The 16,813-nt window shown below is 49.8% G+C and overlaps 1 protein-coding gene across 1 annotated transcript in view; it reads left to right on the top strand.

Moving 5' to 3' along the window:
• The first annotated feature begins 761 nt into the window (after positions 1-761).
• CCBE1 (collagen and calcium binding EGF domains 1) overlaps positions 762-16,813 on the top strand; it is a 244,836-nt gene continuing 228,784 nt past the window's right edge. Inside the window, exons 1-2 of the mRNA XM_029921543.1 lie at positions 762-1,292; positions 1,636-1,716. Of these exons, the coding sequence (XP_029777403.1) occupies positions 1,162-1,292; positions 1,636-1,716 (212 nt within the window). The 5' untranslated portion in view covers positions 762-1,161. The remainder of the gene's footprint in view (positions 1,293-1,635; positions 1,717-16,813) is intronic.

Here is a 16,813-nt window from a genome sequence, read left to right on the forward strand (position 1 = left end):
TCCAACCTCGTGCTCTTGCCTGGGCCACGACCGCTTGCTGGCTCCGTCCAGCACGTCCGTGCCACGAGAGTTTCCTTAACAGGCGCAGAAAAACTCCTGACGTTCAACAAAGCGTTAAGACGCAGAGGTGTGACGAATTACGGTCGTCGCCAAACGGTACCGGCTGGTTCCGGCTCCGCGCGCGTAAACACCGCTGCGCTGCAGGCCGGCGCTTAACGACCGCTCCGCGTCTCACCGGGTCTTCCAGGAGATTCCAGCGCTCCCGTGTGCTGGCCCACGTGGCGTGGAAACAGCACGAAAGCCAATTAGGGCAAAAGACTATAAGAACCCCCCGCCCCGAAGAGGCGCTGGGAGCGCCTTACTTGTCTCCACCGCGGGCTAGGAAGAAAATAGCAGCCTTACGCACAAAAGTAAGCGATCAGAGACTTTCTACGGTCAGAAGGAAGACAGGCTACTACGCCCTGGTGGTTGCGCCGTCTCGGGGCGTGGAGAGGCGCCGCAGCCTCCCGACTCCTTCCTCCTGGATCCTGCGGGGAGAAGCCCGGGGTGGCGGGAAAGCACGGCGTAGGCGCTGGAGGGGGAAAGGCAGCCGCATGCCTGCCCTGGACTTCAGAAGTGACCTGACGCCGGGAAGGAGGCTGATTAACCCTTGGGCTCCCCCGCCCTCTCCCGGGGGGGTGCGAGCCAGCTCCTCCTCCTCCTCCTCCACCTCCTCCTCCTCCACCTCCTCCTCCTCCTCCTCCTCCTCGAGGTCGGGCGACCCTGGAGCGAGATGCACTCAGCCGCCGGCTCTGCGCGCCCTGCCCTGCCCTCCCAGCTCGGGAAGAGGACAGAGGGGAGGGCGCAGCCCAAAGTCGAGTCCGGCGAGTCTGTGGATCCGGAGTGAACATCCCGGGCGAGACGGCTTAGACCCCCGCGACCCTCGCGCCGGCCGTGCACCGCAGGCGACCCGTGTACCCGCCCCTCGGCGGAATTTGCACCCACTCCGGGCCTGATCCCGGGCCCCACGACACCCTCCGGCCCCGTGCCTCGCGCAGGTGGCGCTGACGCCCCTGTCCTCCGGCGCCCCCTGCCGGGAGGAGGGAAGGCAGCGGCCGCGGACAAGCCGGGCGCAGGCGGGGAGCGAGCTCCGGCGCCGGGAAGAGGCCGCGAGCTTCCCCGATGGTGCCGCCGCCTCCGAGTCGGGGAGGAGTGGCGAGGGGGCAGCTGGGCAGGAGCCTGGGTCCGCTGCTGCTGCTCCTGGCGCTGGGACACACGTGGAGCTACCGGGAGGAACCCGAGGACCGCGACAGGTAAGCGCTGCCGGCGCCGTGCGCGCCCGGCTCTCGGGGTGCGGGCGGTACCCTGGTTCCCGCCGGCACGGGCTGGGTGCTCGGCTGGCCGGGCGGCGTTAAACTCCGCTCCCTGCCCGGGGTCCCCAGTCAGTGGGTCTGCGTTCCCTGCTACTGCCGCCTTTGGGGCTCGGTTCGCGTACGCGCGGACCCCCCCACTCCCACCCCTGAGTGGCCCAGCCCCCGAATCCGCTCGGGGACCAGCGCCTGGTGGGCGCGCCGGACGCTGCTCCCTGCCACCCTCGCGCGTCCCGCTCTCCCGCGGCCAGCGAGCGAAGTTGTCGCCCCAACCTTCCTTCTTTAGGGAGATCTGCTCGGAAAACAAGATCGCCACGACGAAATACCCGTGTCTGAAGTCCTCGGGTGAGCTCACCACGTGTTTCAGGTAAGTCCCGGGGCTCCGCCGAGTCCGCCGTGGCGCACCCTGCCCGGCGGGTCGGGAAGGCGGCTCCGCAGAGGAGGGGTTTGGAGAGGCGTTCGCTTCGGAGTTCCTGGGCGCAAAACTTCTGGTGTAGCTTTCGGGCCAAAGCCACAAGCGGCGACCAAGTGAGCACCTAAGACCCCGAGGGGTTTGCCGCTTCCTGGAATACTTTGCATGGTAGCGATCTGGGAGGAAGAGACAAAGTTTGTAAGTGGATTGGATTGTGGGTATGAAACTGTGCGCCACGCACCGCAAAGAAGGCTGGCTGCGTTCGCGTCTTGTTTAGCAAAGTTGACAAGTAAATGCTGGGGCACGGGGTGTCTTTTCACCTTCCGCCGGGACAGCGTGGGGCTCTGTCACGGTCTCCGTGGGCAAAAGGACCGGGGAGGCGTGCAGGCCGTGGATCTTGTGTTGAGCAAAAACAACGTCAAGATTGAGCCATGAGCAGAGATTTCCTGAAAACGCAGTCCACAGGTGACCTGGGTGCTTGTTAAAATTGCCCCTGATCAGGAAACCTAACTGATTGGGATATACTTCCCAGGTGGTTCTTATTAACAAAAGCGAATCACTGTTCCTGCTCGGAACCTTTCAGAGGTTTGAGGGTTGGTTCGTTTTCACCGTGGAGTTCGGCTTTCTCTGGATGGGAAACCCGTGCCCGTTAACACGAATTGCTTTTTAAAGGTGCCGTGCAAGATCGTGGGATCAGTCACGCCACACTGTCCTTGGGGGTCCTACACTCTGGGGTGCCAGGATAAACGGTGTGTAGCACAAGCTAACACAGCAGTCCCCCAGAGTGAATTTGGAAAAAAGCTTGGTAATAGATGAATCCGTGTTTTCAGCTGCAGAAACCTTTCATAGGCTCAGAAGCTCCCATGTGTTTCCAGGGCTTGCGAGTTCAATGATACAAACACTGGTAATCGGTTACATTGTGTACTGTGGTTGAAAATCTGTTGACAGTGGACTGACCCCCATCATTTAAGTGAATTCCTACTCCCTGGGCTTGGGAAGGGCGGCCTTCTTCAGGGGTGGGTTCAGTTTGCAGGTGTAAAGGCTTGAAGAGGTTAACCGCATCAGCAAGGTCCCCCAGCCAGGGAGATGACTGGAGGGTGTGGGCACCAGGATTGCTTGCCCTGCGCTAGCCCTGTATGTCATTTCACATGACCCCAGTACCAGGACACGTTGTTTTCCTATCAACCCGGCACAAAGCCTCTAACTTAACGAGGAAAAGTGTCCCTGAGATGGTTTACTCATTTGTTCAGTCCCTGAAGGTCAGTCTGCACGTAAATCAGTGGCTGTTAGAGAAGCATGTCCAATTTTCAGAAACCACGGGTGCCTGATCAGTGTCCTAAGTTGACTTCATTATGCTGTTACTGTCGCTTTCCCCAGATTTTTAAAAATCGTGTTTCTTCTACACGAAAACTCAAGAGACCCTATCCGTGTCTTGACAAGCTGGTTCTTTGGATAGCTGTTAATGAAAACACTTAAGAGGGCTGATGCAAAGGCTCTTTTCCGTCACAGAAAAGTAAGGAGCATTGCTCTGGGGGAGGGTGAGTGGAATAGGGGGAAGTGGCTGTTGGGAAACATGGGTTAATGGTCCCTGTGAATATCTTGTTTTGTTTATGGAAACCTAGAGTTGTGTATACTCCGCTTGCTTTAGACTAGGAAAACACTAAGTTCTAGAAGTCAAGTCTAAGGTTGGCAGTTGCTGCCGCTGATGGCTTTGAGGCCCAAGGATGCAGGAATATTGTGCTTGGTTTGTAAATTGAGGGGCCCAGCCCTGTAGACCTTGCTACTCCCAAGTGATCTGGAAACCAGGATCCTCTAGGGGCTTGTTGGTCTCGGGGCCTGCCCCAGACCTCCTGAATCGGAACCTGTGTGTTCGTGCAGGTGCATGAAAGGTTAAGCACTTTCCTAGAAACCAGTCTTCACCTTGGTCCCCGTGCAAACCCACTTAGACCGATCCTTCGAGGAGCACGAGGCTTCTGCAGGTGCACACGTTGTGCTCCTGCTGCATTAACCAAACACTGAAAGAACCATCCTTCTGGGAAACCAGACCCTTCACCTCTTGGCTGACCCTGAGTTAAGCTTAAGTACAGGAGCCAGGTTGCTTAGGGAATGCAGACAGATGGTCTCTCCTCTTTACCACTTGTCCTTTGAACGTTTTTTTTCAGCACCAGTGAACTGCAGAAGTCCCTCCTGAACTAGTTAAATGATCTCCCGTGACTTAAAAAGTGAGCGAAGGATTTTACTCTTTTCTGCCTTCATTTTAATACTACTCAGATCTGTTATTCATAAAAGCACATGGAACCCTAAAAGAATGAAAGGGGTTCTGGATCCTTCTCTCACTACCTGTGCCCTACTTGATTCACACAGTTTCATCCGAGCAGCACCTAGCCATGCTAGCCTTCTAGTGAATGACAACCCGAGGACTTGGGGTCCAGTACTGTTCCGTGCACTCCACGCACACCATCTCTAGTCCTCAAAGCTACTGGCTTTTGTAGTTTAGTTTTACGGGGCAAGAACCGTAAACTTGGATTAAGCACACTTGGTTGGGGTTGCAAAGTTAATACACGTGGGAGCCAAGATTCAAACCCAGGTTTGCCCGACTTCAGTCTGGACCCAGGCCCTTTCATCATCCCGGACCCATCTTCCCGATGAGGCAGAAGTTTCTGGGATCTAAGAAGACTATAAATTCAGATGGCTATATATTCAGAAAACATGGTTGGATAGATGCCTTCACCATGACTCGTGGGTTTTTTTTTCTTAAATTACCACTGCCCCTGATTGGTCTTAAACAATGGACTTCATCTGACCCCTGTCATACCATTGGTCCATATGTGTACAGCTTTCTCTCCTTGAAGGATTTCCTCTCCATCATAGGATCTGTCTCTAGAGGCTTTCCACCCCAGTGTGCGTTGTGCCAAGTGCCCTCAAGTTCAAACACTTGAATGAATAAATACCCGTGACTGTTTAGAGTGCAGGTTGGGGTATTGAGTGTGCTAATCTGATGCAGAGCGTGACTTTACTGGTGGAGTACACACCAACTCTGACTTCCCTCAGACTCTAAATTTAGCCAAAGAGAGCGCACATGTTTATCATGGTGTGACCCCCTGTGGCTGTTAAGTTTTCCCACAAGTTGACTTTTCTTTCCCGCACTATGTAGCTTTGAACAAAATGTGTCTACCTCTCATTTACTGGGCACATCCATAAAACAACAAGTTGAAGGCTTTTGGAAAAATGAAAATCCATGATGTAGGAAATGTCCAGAAAATCCAATTTTTTTTGAGTGAGGCTCTGTCCGAATAACATCTAACTTTTCTGACTCCTAATCGAGGATCTGTTATGATCTTAAAACAACCTTACAGAATGTATATAAAATAACATCTCTGGTCTGTTTATAGACATGAGTTTTAGGCCAACGTCTTTGAAACCAATACACAATGATTGACGATTCAATTCAAAGTCCTATAAATCATGCTGTATTATCCAGAATGGGGGGAGGTGGGGAGAGAAGCCGCTAGGGATGGCTTTCTGGGCAAGAGAAAGTCCCTTTACCACAATATTAGGTGTTTAATTTGCAGTGGATGTGACTGTTTTGTGGCTACAAGGCCCGTAGCCGGCCCTCAGTGGTATTGTCATCCTGTAGGGTCTCCTTAGGAACTACCTTTTTTTTTTTTTTTTCTCCCTCCTTAGGGTCCTCTCCTTGGAGCTAATGACCTAGGGACACAAAAACCCCACTTTTCTGTAATGTAAAATCCTGTTGGATCATTTGCCAAATCCTGATAAAATGTGGAAGTTAATGTGATAGTTGTGCAAATATGTCACTTGGGCTTTGGAGGACAGCACAGTCACTTAGGGGCTACACTGCTAGGTGGACGACTCTAGCTGAGGCTGTGTTGGAGAAGGACTCTAGAATGCACGATTCAGTAGGTCACCGAGCTCCTATGGATGTCATGGAGGTCATTCTACGTAGTAACAAACTATCCCAGTTGGCATCCCAACCCGACTCCATTGTTTTGTGACTTTGAACAGTTTCTTAACCTGCTCTAGTGGTCTCCTTTGTAAAATGAAGATCCTCATTAGCACTGGAGACACAGGGTTACCTCGAAGATTTAAATGAGCTGATATATGTAAAGTACTTAATCACCACTTATGATCACTACTGAATTATGTTTGGCATGTTGAATGCACATAGTAATGCTTATCTGACATTCACTGAGGTTTGGACATGACGGTAGAAGTTCTTGGGAAGAAAAAACTCCTGTCCCTTCTGGAAAGTGTCTCTATTCCCCTGGACACAGCTTTTAGAGGTCTTTCCAAACGTGGGGAAACCCAGAAATCTGGTGCCTTGGGAAACGTCACAAAGAACAGGTTTTTGCTTCTTGCTTCCTGACTACGTAATGCATCTTAAAGACGTGTGCCTTGTTTGGAGTCACGAAGGTTGCTCTTGGCAGAGACCGGAAGACTAGGAAGCAGATCCTCTGGTCCTCAGCCCACTTGTCCCCACTTTTGCCTCTCTGTTCTGGATGGTCCACCCACGAGGGCATTGGAGCGTCTGTCCCCTCCCTTGTCTATGACCTTGTCCTCAGAATGTGTCACATACCTTGTCAAGTATTCGCTTGCCTGAATGTTACAAGCGAATGAAAGTTGACCTTATCAGGCGTTCTAGAAGTCTTGATGCTATCCTATCCAGGTATGCCTCCTTTTCAGAGCCTGAGGGATTAGAAGTCTTTATTTTTTTTTAAAGAACCCCGAATTTCCTGCACTGCTGGGAGGTGCCACCATTGCCTTCATTGGTCCTCTGCCTGACCTGCTTTAACTACTGTGTCATAGGTGCTGATTCTGGAAGCTATGACTAATGCCATGCTCTTGCTACTACAAGAGGATGGGGGGAGGGGTCCTGCCTATAGCTAACTGTCCTGTAGACCCTGGCTTTGAAGTGGGATATTGCAGTTTTAAAGGGGATCCTGCTCCCTTCCACGTTTATCCTCAGCCAAAGAACAGGTGTGGGAAGCAGAGAGGATGGAACGTATCGGCCAATGAGCAGGGTCCTGTATCGCTTTTCACCCCTTCTCAGAGAAACAACGCAAAGTGATAGGAAACAACTAAGCATTGAATTTACCACAAAAGGCTGGGTTTTCTCCGGGGTGCCCTTTGAGATGGGTCCATTTGCCCTGCTCATTGTCCCTGAAGTCATTGATGCCTGACTTCCTACATTAACTTCATCCTTTCTAAGCAAAGCTGTGTGGGTGCACCCAGAAAAAGCAGACGCCCTCTTTATTCTAGAATGCTCTATCTTCTCAAACTTTGCATTTCAATCGGTGGTTTCCTTGTCAGTGACTTCAGCTTCCCCAGCCTTCCACCGCCCCTGCTCAGCGGGGACCCCTCCTGCTTTTGTGAGTTCGTGGCTCTTGCCTGCATCAGGCGCTCTGTTGACTATCCAGACAACAAAGGGCTCTGCCCTGTTTATTGGTTTTCTTTGGGGGCCTAAAAACATAAGCAACTCTGAGGTCTGTGGCTTCTCAAGCCAGGTTCCCCCCCTCCCCCACACACAAAGCTACTGACCGATTTTAAAGTTTTACCGACAATTTTGGGTCACTTATTCAGCAAATACTAGAGTCCCTATGTGTCAAGCATGGTGCCAGGGACTCTGCATAAAAGGCAGCAAAATCACCTCTACCCTCTTAGAACTTAGGGATTTTAATTCCACTTCTTTCTGTAAAGGAATTTCAAGTTCTTGTCTCTGGGGACATTTTTGGCACCCGTCTGATTGAGGTCACGTTTTGGGGGCCCATGAGCTTCCTGTGGTCCAGCCATATCCTGTCAGCAAAGGAACCCCGCCAAGCAGGAACCCGAGAACCCAGGGCTGGGGGGAAGCAAAGTCCTGCATAGGCACAGTGAGAAGTCAGCGTGTGCTCTGAGTCTGTCTCCAGAATTGCTGGAATGGGAAAGCATTAAAGAGCTGAATTCTCTGGCTCTTTGCTCCACGGGGTGGACGATAGCATCAGAATGGGCCCACCGGGAACAAATAGCCAGTTCTCTGCTCGCGCCGCCCTCCCGTTTGCCAGTGGATACTTGGTGCAGATAGTCCTGAGAAGGACCGACCCACGTCCCTTCGTTGTCCTGGCCCGTCCTGGGTCATCGTCGTTGGAGCTGACACTTCTGGACAATTTTCCTCTTGAGATGGGGGGGGAGGGTCGAGGAGGGCGAGGGGTGGTGGGAGGTCTGCACATATCCCCTTTGAGCAGCGCTAAGCAGCGCATCTTTCCGGATTCAAGTTCAAAGTGCAGGGTGGGAGCTTGGATGCGTGAACATACTGCCTTGTTCAGTCTGGCGGAGCCCAGACGGGACCCTCTTTCCCGATGCCTCAGGATTTCAGGAACCTGGACTGCATCTGTTCACCTTCACCTCTGTTCTCAATTTTTCTTTCTTGGCCATGTTTGTGGGCTGTTCTGGGTTTGCCCTGTTGGGGTGAGGCCCTCCAGCCTCTGGGGCAAGGTAAGGGCAGCTGTCAGCCTGGCAGTGGCTGGTCACAAACCCACAGGAGGCCGGGAGAGGCCCCTGTGCTCTGGGATCTGGCTCTGGGAGTTTGGTGTAGAGCAGGAATCAGTGAAGTAGGGCACCTGGCATGTTTTATACAACTCCTGGTCTGCGAATGCTTTGTAGATCTTTAAAGAGTTAAAAAAAAAAAATGCAACAAATACCTCACTTGGCCCCTAAAGCCTCCAATCTTTACCATCTGGCTCTTGATAGAAAGTTTGTCAACTTCCAGAGAGCATCTTCACGCAAAATCTGGGAGTGGGGTTCTCCATCTAGAACCTCACCCATGGATCTAAGGTCTCAGGAAGGTGACGTTAGGGGCCTTTGGTCAGCTTCATCTTTAGGTCCTTGTTTTTCTGTTCCCTTTGGATCTCCTGGTTGGCGCATCTTTGTGACTTGGTTTCCTGATCTCCTTTATTGTTGTTTGGAACTCTGTCCTCCCCCTCACGAAGTCTTCATCCCGAATACTCTAACTGGATGTAACTTATCCATGTTCTAAAAGTTGATTTTACTGCAGGTAGTTGAGTACTATTTAAAAATTTTTTTTTACATTTGTTTATTTTTGAGAGTGTGAACAGGGGAGGGGCAGGGAGACACACACACACACACACACACACACACACACACACACACACACAATCTGAAGCAGTTTCCAGGCTCTAAGCTAGCAATTAGGACAGAGCCCAACACGGGGCTTGAACCCATGATCCATGAGGTCACGATCTGAGCCAAAGTCAGATGCTCAACTGACTGAGCCACCCAGGCATCTCATTAACTTCTGCTTTTGTACGTCCTCCCAACCCCTGGCTTCCCGTGCCTGTGGAGTTGTCCACGGCTTGCCAAGGCTGATCTTCCTCTCCCCACCCCTAAAGCCATACTTAATTCCTGACATGCATATTGATGATCCCATGTTTTGTGGACTCAAAGCCGCCTCTCCATGAATTTTCTTTGAATTTCTACAGTGGAAAACTTCATCTTCAAAAATGGTAGTCCCTATTTGAGGAACATGCATCAAAACTGTTTCTATTGGCGGAACTCTAAATCGGAGTTGCAACATTACATTTTTCCTTTGATGGCTAAAAAGTATTCTACCATTTCTCTGTTCCACTAAGCATGGTGTCAGTTATTAAACCTTTGAATTTAAAGTCTGAAGGGCCTTTTTAAAATGTCAACTCATTTCCTCTGTAAAGATCACAAAGACTTATTAGTGATGCCTTCTGACAGTGAGCTTGTGAAAAAAGTGAAGGAAAGAACTCGTTGGAAGAAATATTCTGAGGGGAGAAAAGCTAAATCTAGTGGCCTTTTGGGGAAAGAAAAGGGAAAAGATTGGAACATACCACCTGACCTGTTAGGAGGAATGCTATGGGGCGTGGCAAAGAGGAGAAAGATATAAAAACTTGCTCAGGACTAGAGGGCATCCTGTGGAGATCAACTAAATGGAGGTGAAAGGGTAGACTAAGCATAGGAGGGTTGACCGATCCACACCAGCATGTTTTGTGACCTGCTGTGTGTGCCCAGTGCTGCTGCTGTGGAGATGAGGCGGTCTAATCGCTGGTGTAGATGGGGTGCCTTGGCTTCCCTCCCCTGCCCCCCCACTAAGCTGCTCCCTTGCTTTGGTCTCACTTGGCATTGCTCTCAGGAACAGACCCAGGTTTCGTTGGGAGTTTTCCTTTATGAACCGGCTCATGACTTTTTGGTGGAAAAGTTGCACGGCCAGGCAGAGGTTGCCTTCATAGGAACGCATGAAGACTGTTCCTTGGGGGCAAGGAGGTTCCAAAAAATTGCCCTGGAATTTACAGCTGGCAGCTCCTGAGAGATTAGAAGAACCTAGAACACAACATCAACGAGATTTGATCTCTGAGAAAATTTGAAGGATGTGTGCGTGTGTGTGTGTGTGTGTGTGCAAATTCTGTAAAAATTGAACATGATACTAATTTCCATATTTTCTAGAGCTTGCTCTTGCACCTTCTGGCCTTGCTTGGGTGGACACGGGCGTTCTTCCAAAAGGCCTGACTCTTCTGGTTACCTTGCTTTCCTCCTGCCAACCACAAACCAACAAGTGGCATTTAGAGGGGAAGGAGAGGTACTGCTAGAAACAGGAATGTCTATTCCACAGGCACTGACTGAAAATGTAAGACAAGTTCTCAAAGGGGACCCACACCCCAAAGCCGCCCCCCCCCCCGCCAACCTGCTGAGCTGAAGGTGTTGGCACAACTGGTCCCTTGGGCTTGTAGACCGTTGCCACCTCCTTGCGTCTTCACCAGATTCTCTCCTGTAAGGACAACACTTCCTATTGAATCAGCCCATCTTAATGACCTCATTTTAACTCCGTGATCTCTTCAGAGCTCCTGTCTCTCAGGCCCATTCTGAGGTACTGGAGCTCGGTATTAAACTTCGGGAGGTCATGATTCAGCCCTATAACCTGCTCCCCAGCACACGTTGGGCATTGGGGCGGGGGTGTTTTATGCACATACTGTAGTTTCCATGAGTGTCCCTATTCACCATGGTGATCCTGAGTGATCCGAGGAAGCTAAGTGCCTTCAGTACCACTGGAGAAAGAAAAGACTTGAACTATCTAAAATCACCTAAACCGTAATGTTCATAACGTTCACTTCTGTGGAAGCTCTCTAGGCTGACGTCAGATGGAGGCTATAATCTGTTCTGACCCATCGAGGCATCACTACAGATGCTGAGGCCCCACTCCAGATCATCTGAAACAGAATCTGCATTTTGACAAGGTCCTTAAGTGTTTTCTGGACATGTTACATTAAGAAGCACGGTCCTGATCACTGCATTGATCCAGGGTTTGCTCACCCTCCGGTGACTCTTTGCTTCCGACATAGAGCCAAAGGCAATCTAATGATGGCACATTGGAATCATCTTGTGAGTGTTTAAAAAAACCTAGTGTCCATATAGCATGCTAGGCCAAGGTATTATATTGGAAACTCTGGAGGTGGGGGTACCTGGTATCCAGAAATTTTAAAGCTCCATGCATGATACCAACTCATAGCCAAAGCGGAAAACCTCGGAGCAAAGGGAAAAGGGAGTGAGCAGCCTGGCTCTTTGCCAAAGGATCAATGGTTGTTTATGTAGAAGCTAAGCCTGGTCCTCCTGTCTTTTGTCAACAGAGAGATTTATAGCTTGAGTTTGGGTTGGTGGACCATCCATTGGCCTTGTGTCTTGTTTGTTGGGTCCCAGCCTTTCTCTGACCTCTCCTTTCCACTCCTGGGGGTGGTTTGAGGGCAGTTGCAGAGCGATGGTGTGGGTGGAGGTCAGTCAGGAAGGGGAGACTAGTCTTCCTGGAGTGTTTCTGCGTCTCTTAAGCCGAACACTCCAAAGTCTCTCTTGCAGACCCCATTGCTTTTCCGTTCCCCGTTGCAGGCTCTCAGCTCGGTGTCTGGAGCTACTTAGTGACCTTTGGTGCTTTTTTTTCAGAAAACATTTTGCTTTGTTGCTGCACCGCATGAACCTTCTCCCAAGATATAAACGTGGCTCAGCATATTATAAATGAAAGCTTTTCAACGTCAAGCTGTGTTTTTCTTTCCTTGCAAGCATCAAACGCACACACAGTTTTTTTCTACATGGTGGTGATAGGGAATCTGTGAGCCGTCAGCGAGCCTCTTCCCATTCCATTTTTAGGGTTTTCTTCAGTTCTCTGACCACGGAGAGAACTCCTCAACCCCTAGCAAACATGCGGCTTTCTGTAGGTTTCCGGGTAACACAAAACACGCTCTGGCTCGCACAGTTATCACCTGCGCCTTATGTTTACCTTGTGGCCTTGATGGTACCAAATAGATCTACGTAGGATGAACAGCCACATACAAATAGTATTTTTTTTAAACGATGGCAATCATGTTTAAATCCTAGAACTAGAATTGTGGTGAGCTAACAGGAAATACAGTTGCGTTTCATGGATGGATATGTTTCTGAGGCTCTTTAAAGAGGGGTTTCTTTGAACGGGAGGCTGGGGAGACACAGTGATTCATAAATGATCTCTGAGTTTGAAAATATGCTTTCCGAGTCTGACAGTGTCACGTGGGCACCCTGTTAGAGCGGGTGTTCGATAGGCTGGCGGCTCAGTCAGCTGAGAGTCTGACTTCGGCTCGGGTCATGATCTCACAGTTTGTGGGTTCGAGCTCCGCATCGGGCTCGGTGCTGACAGCCAGCTCAGAGCCTGGATCCTGCTTCGGATTCTGTGTCTCCCTCTCTCTCTCTCTGACCCTCCCCTGCTCGTGTGGTCTCTGTCTCTCAAAAATAAAAAAAAAAACAAAACATTTAAATAAATTTAAAAAAGATCTCCAGGCATGAAAGGATCCTAACTTACCACTTCTGCCAGCCCCCCATGATCTTTCGAGTCTTTTCCCAGAGACCCCTAGTGTTTGGGAACTAGGTTTTCAGCTTGCGGCACAGATGAAAATGGTTAGTGGAGGGCACGTGGAGGTCACAGACAAAGGCTGCTCAGGGCTGGAGGTGCCTGTCCTGGGACACTCTGGTGGTCCAGTGGCCACCTGCTGTTCCAGGGCAGGAGGAGGAGGTCTTGTCACACCTGGAGCCACCTGTGGGCCGTGGGCATAGGGAGGGGGCCCACTGCCCATCTCCAGTGTAGACCTTCCCTCCCCTGCCCCCAGAGCTCTTCACTTTTTGGGCTCTGTTCAATCTGCCCCACTAAGTCCGGCATCTTCAGCGAATCCTCCCTTGGCTGTTTTTAAGACCCACTTCCCCCCATCCATCCTTTAAAATGCCTGCATCATCCTGGGATGTGCACTTACCCCGTCGGTGGTCTACAGCTCCGGTTGTCGGATTGTTCCGACACGTTCGGTCCATGCTCGTGCGGGTGTCTGGTGGGATCGCCAAAGTCATTCTGAGCAGCCCTCAGTGCTTCTGGGGCCACGCGACCCCCTGGGCGCTGGAGAGCTGAGGGTTTCTCCCACACTTCTGAGGACGCTATGAAAGGAAATTGCCATCACGATGAGGGGAAGACCGTTCTTTTTGAGAAGTAGGGAAACGGAATCCTGCTTTGAAGTTCCTGTAGGGAAAGGAACACAAAACAGAGGACATTTTCCCTTTTAAATGGCGGTATTTGCTCCGTGCACCTTTCACATCCTAGTGATGTGGGACTTGTAACCGGGGGTCCTCCCGAATTCCCTCTCCAGGGTGGTGACTGCCAAGGGACCAGAGTGCGTGTCTTGCTCTTCTCTGTGCTGGTGTAACAATATCTGTGGTTGCCTCTTACAGAAATTGGCTTGTTCTAGAACTGGTTTTTCCCTCCTATGTGATCGGTGAGGACTACTTATCACCACGGTATTTCACTGTTGGGAGGCACCTTAATTGATCTTCTCACAAGGCAATTAGTAGGTGCTGAGGGGCCTTCCCTGATGCTTTGGGTTCAGGGGTGCCTGGGTGACTCAGTTAAGCATCTGGCTTTGGCTCAGGTCATGATCTCACGGTTCATGGGTTCAAGCCCCGTGTTGGGCTCTGTGCTGACAGCTAGCTCAGAGCCTGGAGCCTGCTTTGGATTCTATGCCTCCCTCTCTCTCTCTCTCTCTCTCTCTGACCTTCCCCTGCTCACTCTGTCTCTCTCTCAAAAATAAATAAAAAACATTAAAAAAATAAATAAACTTAAGATACGAATGTCAAGTATATCAAGTTTGACCTAAATGAATCAGAAGAAGCCAATAACCTAGCAGCACCTAGATCATACTTGGGGCTGAAACCTGTGTGACCAGCTGCTGCCCTCCTAGACCTGTGGGTGTCAGTCCCTGAAACCCTCTCGTGCTCCCTGATCCTTAGATGGGGGAGTTGGGGCTTTGACCGAGTTCCTTCTCGGTCTGGAAATCTGTGATCACTCCGGAAATCTGTGATCACTCCTTCTCAGCACAACAAACGGAAATGGGCTTCATTTACAGGCCAGGGGATCTGCTTGACATAAAGAACACCTTCGAAGACACCAGAGCATTCTGGATACTTCTCTCTAATCCGCCTTAACAGGATAGCCATCCGTGAGCTGTGTGCTGAATCTCTTGAAGGCCTTGGGTGGTGGTCCTTAGCCCATTCTTAAAGAGAAGACTGTCTTTTTCTTCCCAAGGTATACACTCTTGAAAGCAAGCCGCCTCTTTGCTGGGAGCACGGGAGCCCATCTCTCTCTGCAGAAGCTTCGAGGCCAGCCGGTCCCATCACACCCCACCCTACCGGCTGGCTTCTGGCTGCTTGCTTCCAAGACCTACTGTCCCACAGGCAAAGCTGAGGAGGGCGAAGCGTGTGTCCCCTCACGTGAGTAGGGGAGAACCTCCTCACGACCTCCCCTTTTCTAGAAAGGAGAATAATTGTGGCATTTGAGGAGACTGCCGTTAACAAAGTGGGAAGGAAAGATGGCCTCAGATGAGAAGGCTTTCTCCTAAAACGTCCTTCACCTCTTTTATCCTAACATACTGGGCTTGATCTGTGTGCTGCTGTTTACAGAAACTTTTATTACGGAATTTGTTTCAACGTGCATCCTTTGAGTTTATTTATCCACGGGCCCTTGTGAGGACTGCGAGGGCTGACTGGCCCGCAGCCGTGCTGCCGGCGTCCGTCCTTCTCTGCTTCTGGTTCCATATTTGGCTCTGTTTAGAGCCGCCAGGGAGAGGCAACATGGTGAAACAAGGCAGCCGACTGCATGCTTTAGACCGAGAACTTTGTCGTCCGCCAAATTACCCACATAAGACGGTGCAGCATTTCTGGAATTACCTAGATAATTATCAGATTTTTTTTAACAGAAAATTTTTTAACTTTTAAATTTTACTTAAATCCAAGTTAGTTAGCATATAGTGTAATAATTTCAGGGGTAAAATTCAGTGATTTGTCACTTACCTATAACACCCAGGGCTCATCCCATGCCCTCCTTAATGCCCATCACCCATTTAGCCCATCCCCCCCCAACACCCCTGCAGCAACCCTCAGTTTATTCTCTGTATACGAGGGTCTCTTCTGGTTTGCCTCCCTCTCGTCTTTTTCCTTCCCTTCCCCTCTGTTCATCTGTTTTGTTTCTTAAATTCTACACAGGAGTGAAATCATGTGAAATTTTTCCTGACTTACTTCACTTAGCATAATACACTCTGGTTCTGTCCACATCGCAAATGGCAAGATTGTATTCTTCCTGATTGCAGAGTCCTAGCCCATTCTGTATACACCTCTTTTTTTTTTTTTTAACGTTTATTTTTGAGAGACAGAGTGAGACAGAGCATGAGTTGGGGAGGGGCAGAGAGAGAGAGAGAGAGAGACACACACACACACACACACACACACACACACACACACACACACACACAATCCGAAGCAGGCTCCAGGCTCCGAGCTGTCAGCACAGAACCCGACGCAGGGCTTGAACCCACAAACCATGAGATCGTGACCTGAGCTGAAGTCGGATGCGCAACCAACTGAGCCACCCAGGCGCCCCTATACACCTTTTCCTTATCCATTCATCAGTTGATGGACATTTGGGCTCTTTCCATAATTTGCCCGTTGTTGATAGTACTGAACATTGGGGTGCAAATACTTTTAACCCCTTTCTGCATGCTTAGGCCATCCTGATTTAACCAGATGGTAGCCCCCAAGAGCTTCATGTTAAGTTGACAAGTTCCTCATTAGCTTGAAGTTTGATTCTGCTAATGTTTTTGTGCACTGCCCTGCTTTGTCTGCATTTCAACCTGTGTTCCTTCTGCAAGCGTTTTCACCAGGCTGGAGATAGAATTGGATGAATGACCATAAACTGCTGCCTTGGCTTTTCAGTACACTAGAAAAAGAGGAAATAAGTACAAATTTTTTTTGAAAGTGAAAAGCCAGGCATATTTTCCCCTCAGTGCATTTTTAAAATTCTGAAAATATGAAATATGCTATGGTAGGAAGATCAATTCCCATAGACTCAACTACCAATATCAGTAATTAAGATTCTCCACTGGGGCGCCTGGGTGGCTCAGTTGGTTGAGCATCCAATTCTGGCTCAGATCATGATCTCACAATTTATGAGTTCAAGCCCTGTGTTGGACTGTCTGCTGTCAGTGCTGCGCCTGCTTGGGATTCTCTCTCTCCCTCTCTCAAGTCTGACCCTCCCCTGCTCATAATCTCTCCCTCTCCCTCCTTCCCTCCCCCACCCTCTCTCTCAAAAAAAGAATGCTATTATTTCATTTATTTTTGTACTTGTATTTTATAATATTTTAAACCAAGTGGACAGGCCTTTCAACTATTTCCTGGCAGCAAAATTATATTAACAATTAATGCATTAGCTTCACTGATATCAAAAAGCAACTTAGATATTCGGTACCCACAGCTGCAGTCCTTTTGTTGTTAATGTTCTGATGTCCTTTTCATGTGCCTTGCCAATGTTTTGCATATTAAAAGAAAATCAGTAGTATGACTTATTCTTTTAGTTAATGTCCTACCGTAGTTTTAAATATTACCTCAATTAGAATTTAACATCCAATAATTCCACAGTGGAGAAGGCAAACGGTGGGCCCTCAACCCCTCCCAGGCCCTGGGCTCCCAC

Source organism: Suricata suricatta, chromosome 14 (assembly GCF_006229205.1).
Source record: "Suricata suricatta isolate VVHF042 chromosome 14, meerkat_22Aug2017_6uvM2_HiC, whole genome shotgun sequence".
Taxonomy (NCBI): Eukaryota; Metazoa; Chordata; class Mammalia; order Carnivora; family Herpestidae; genus Suricata; species Suricata suricatta.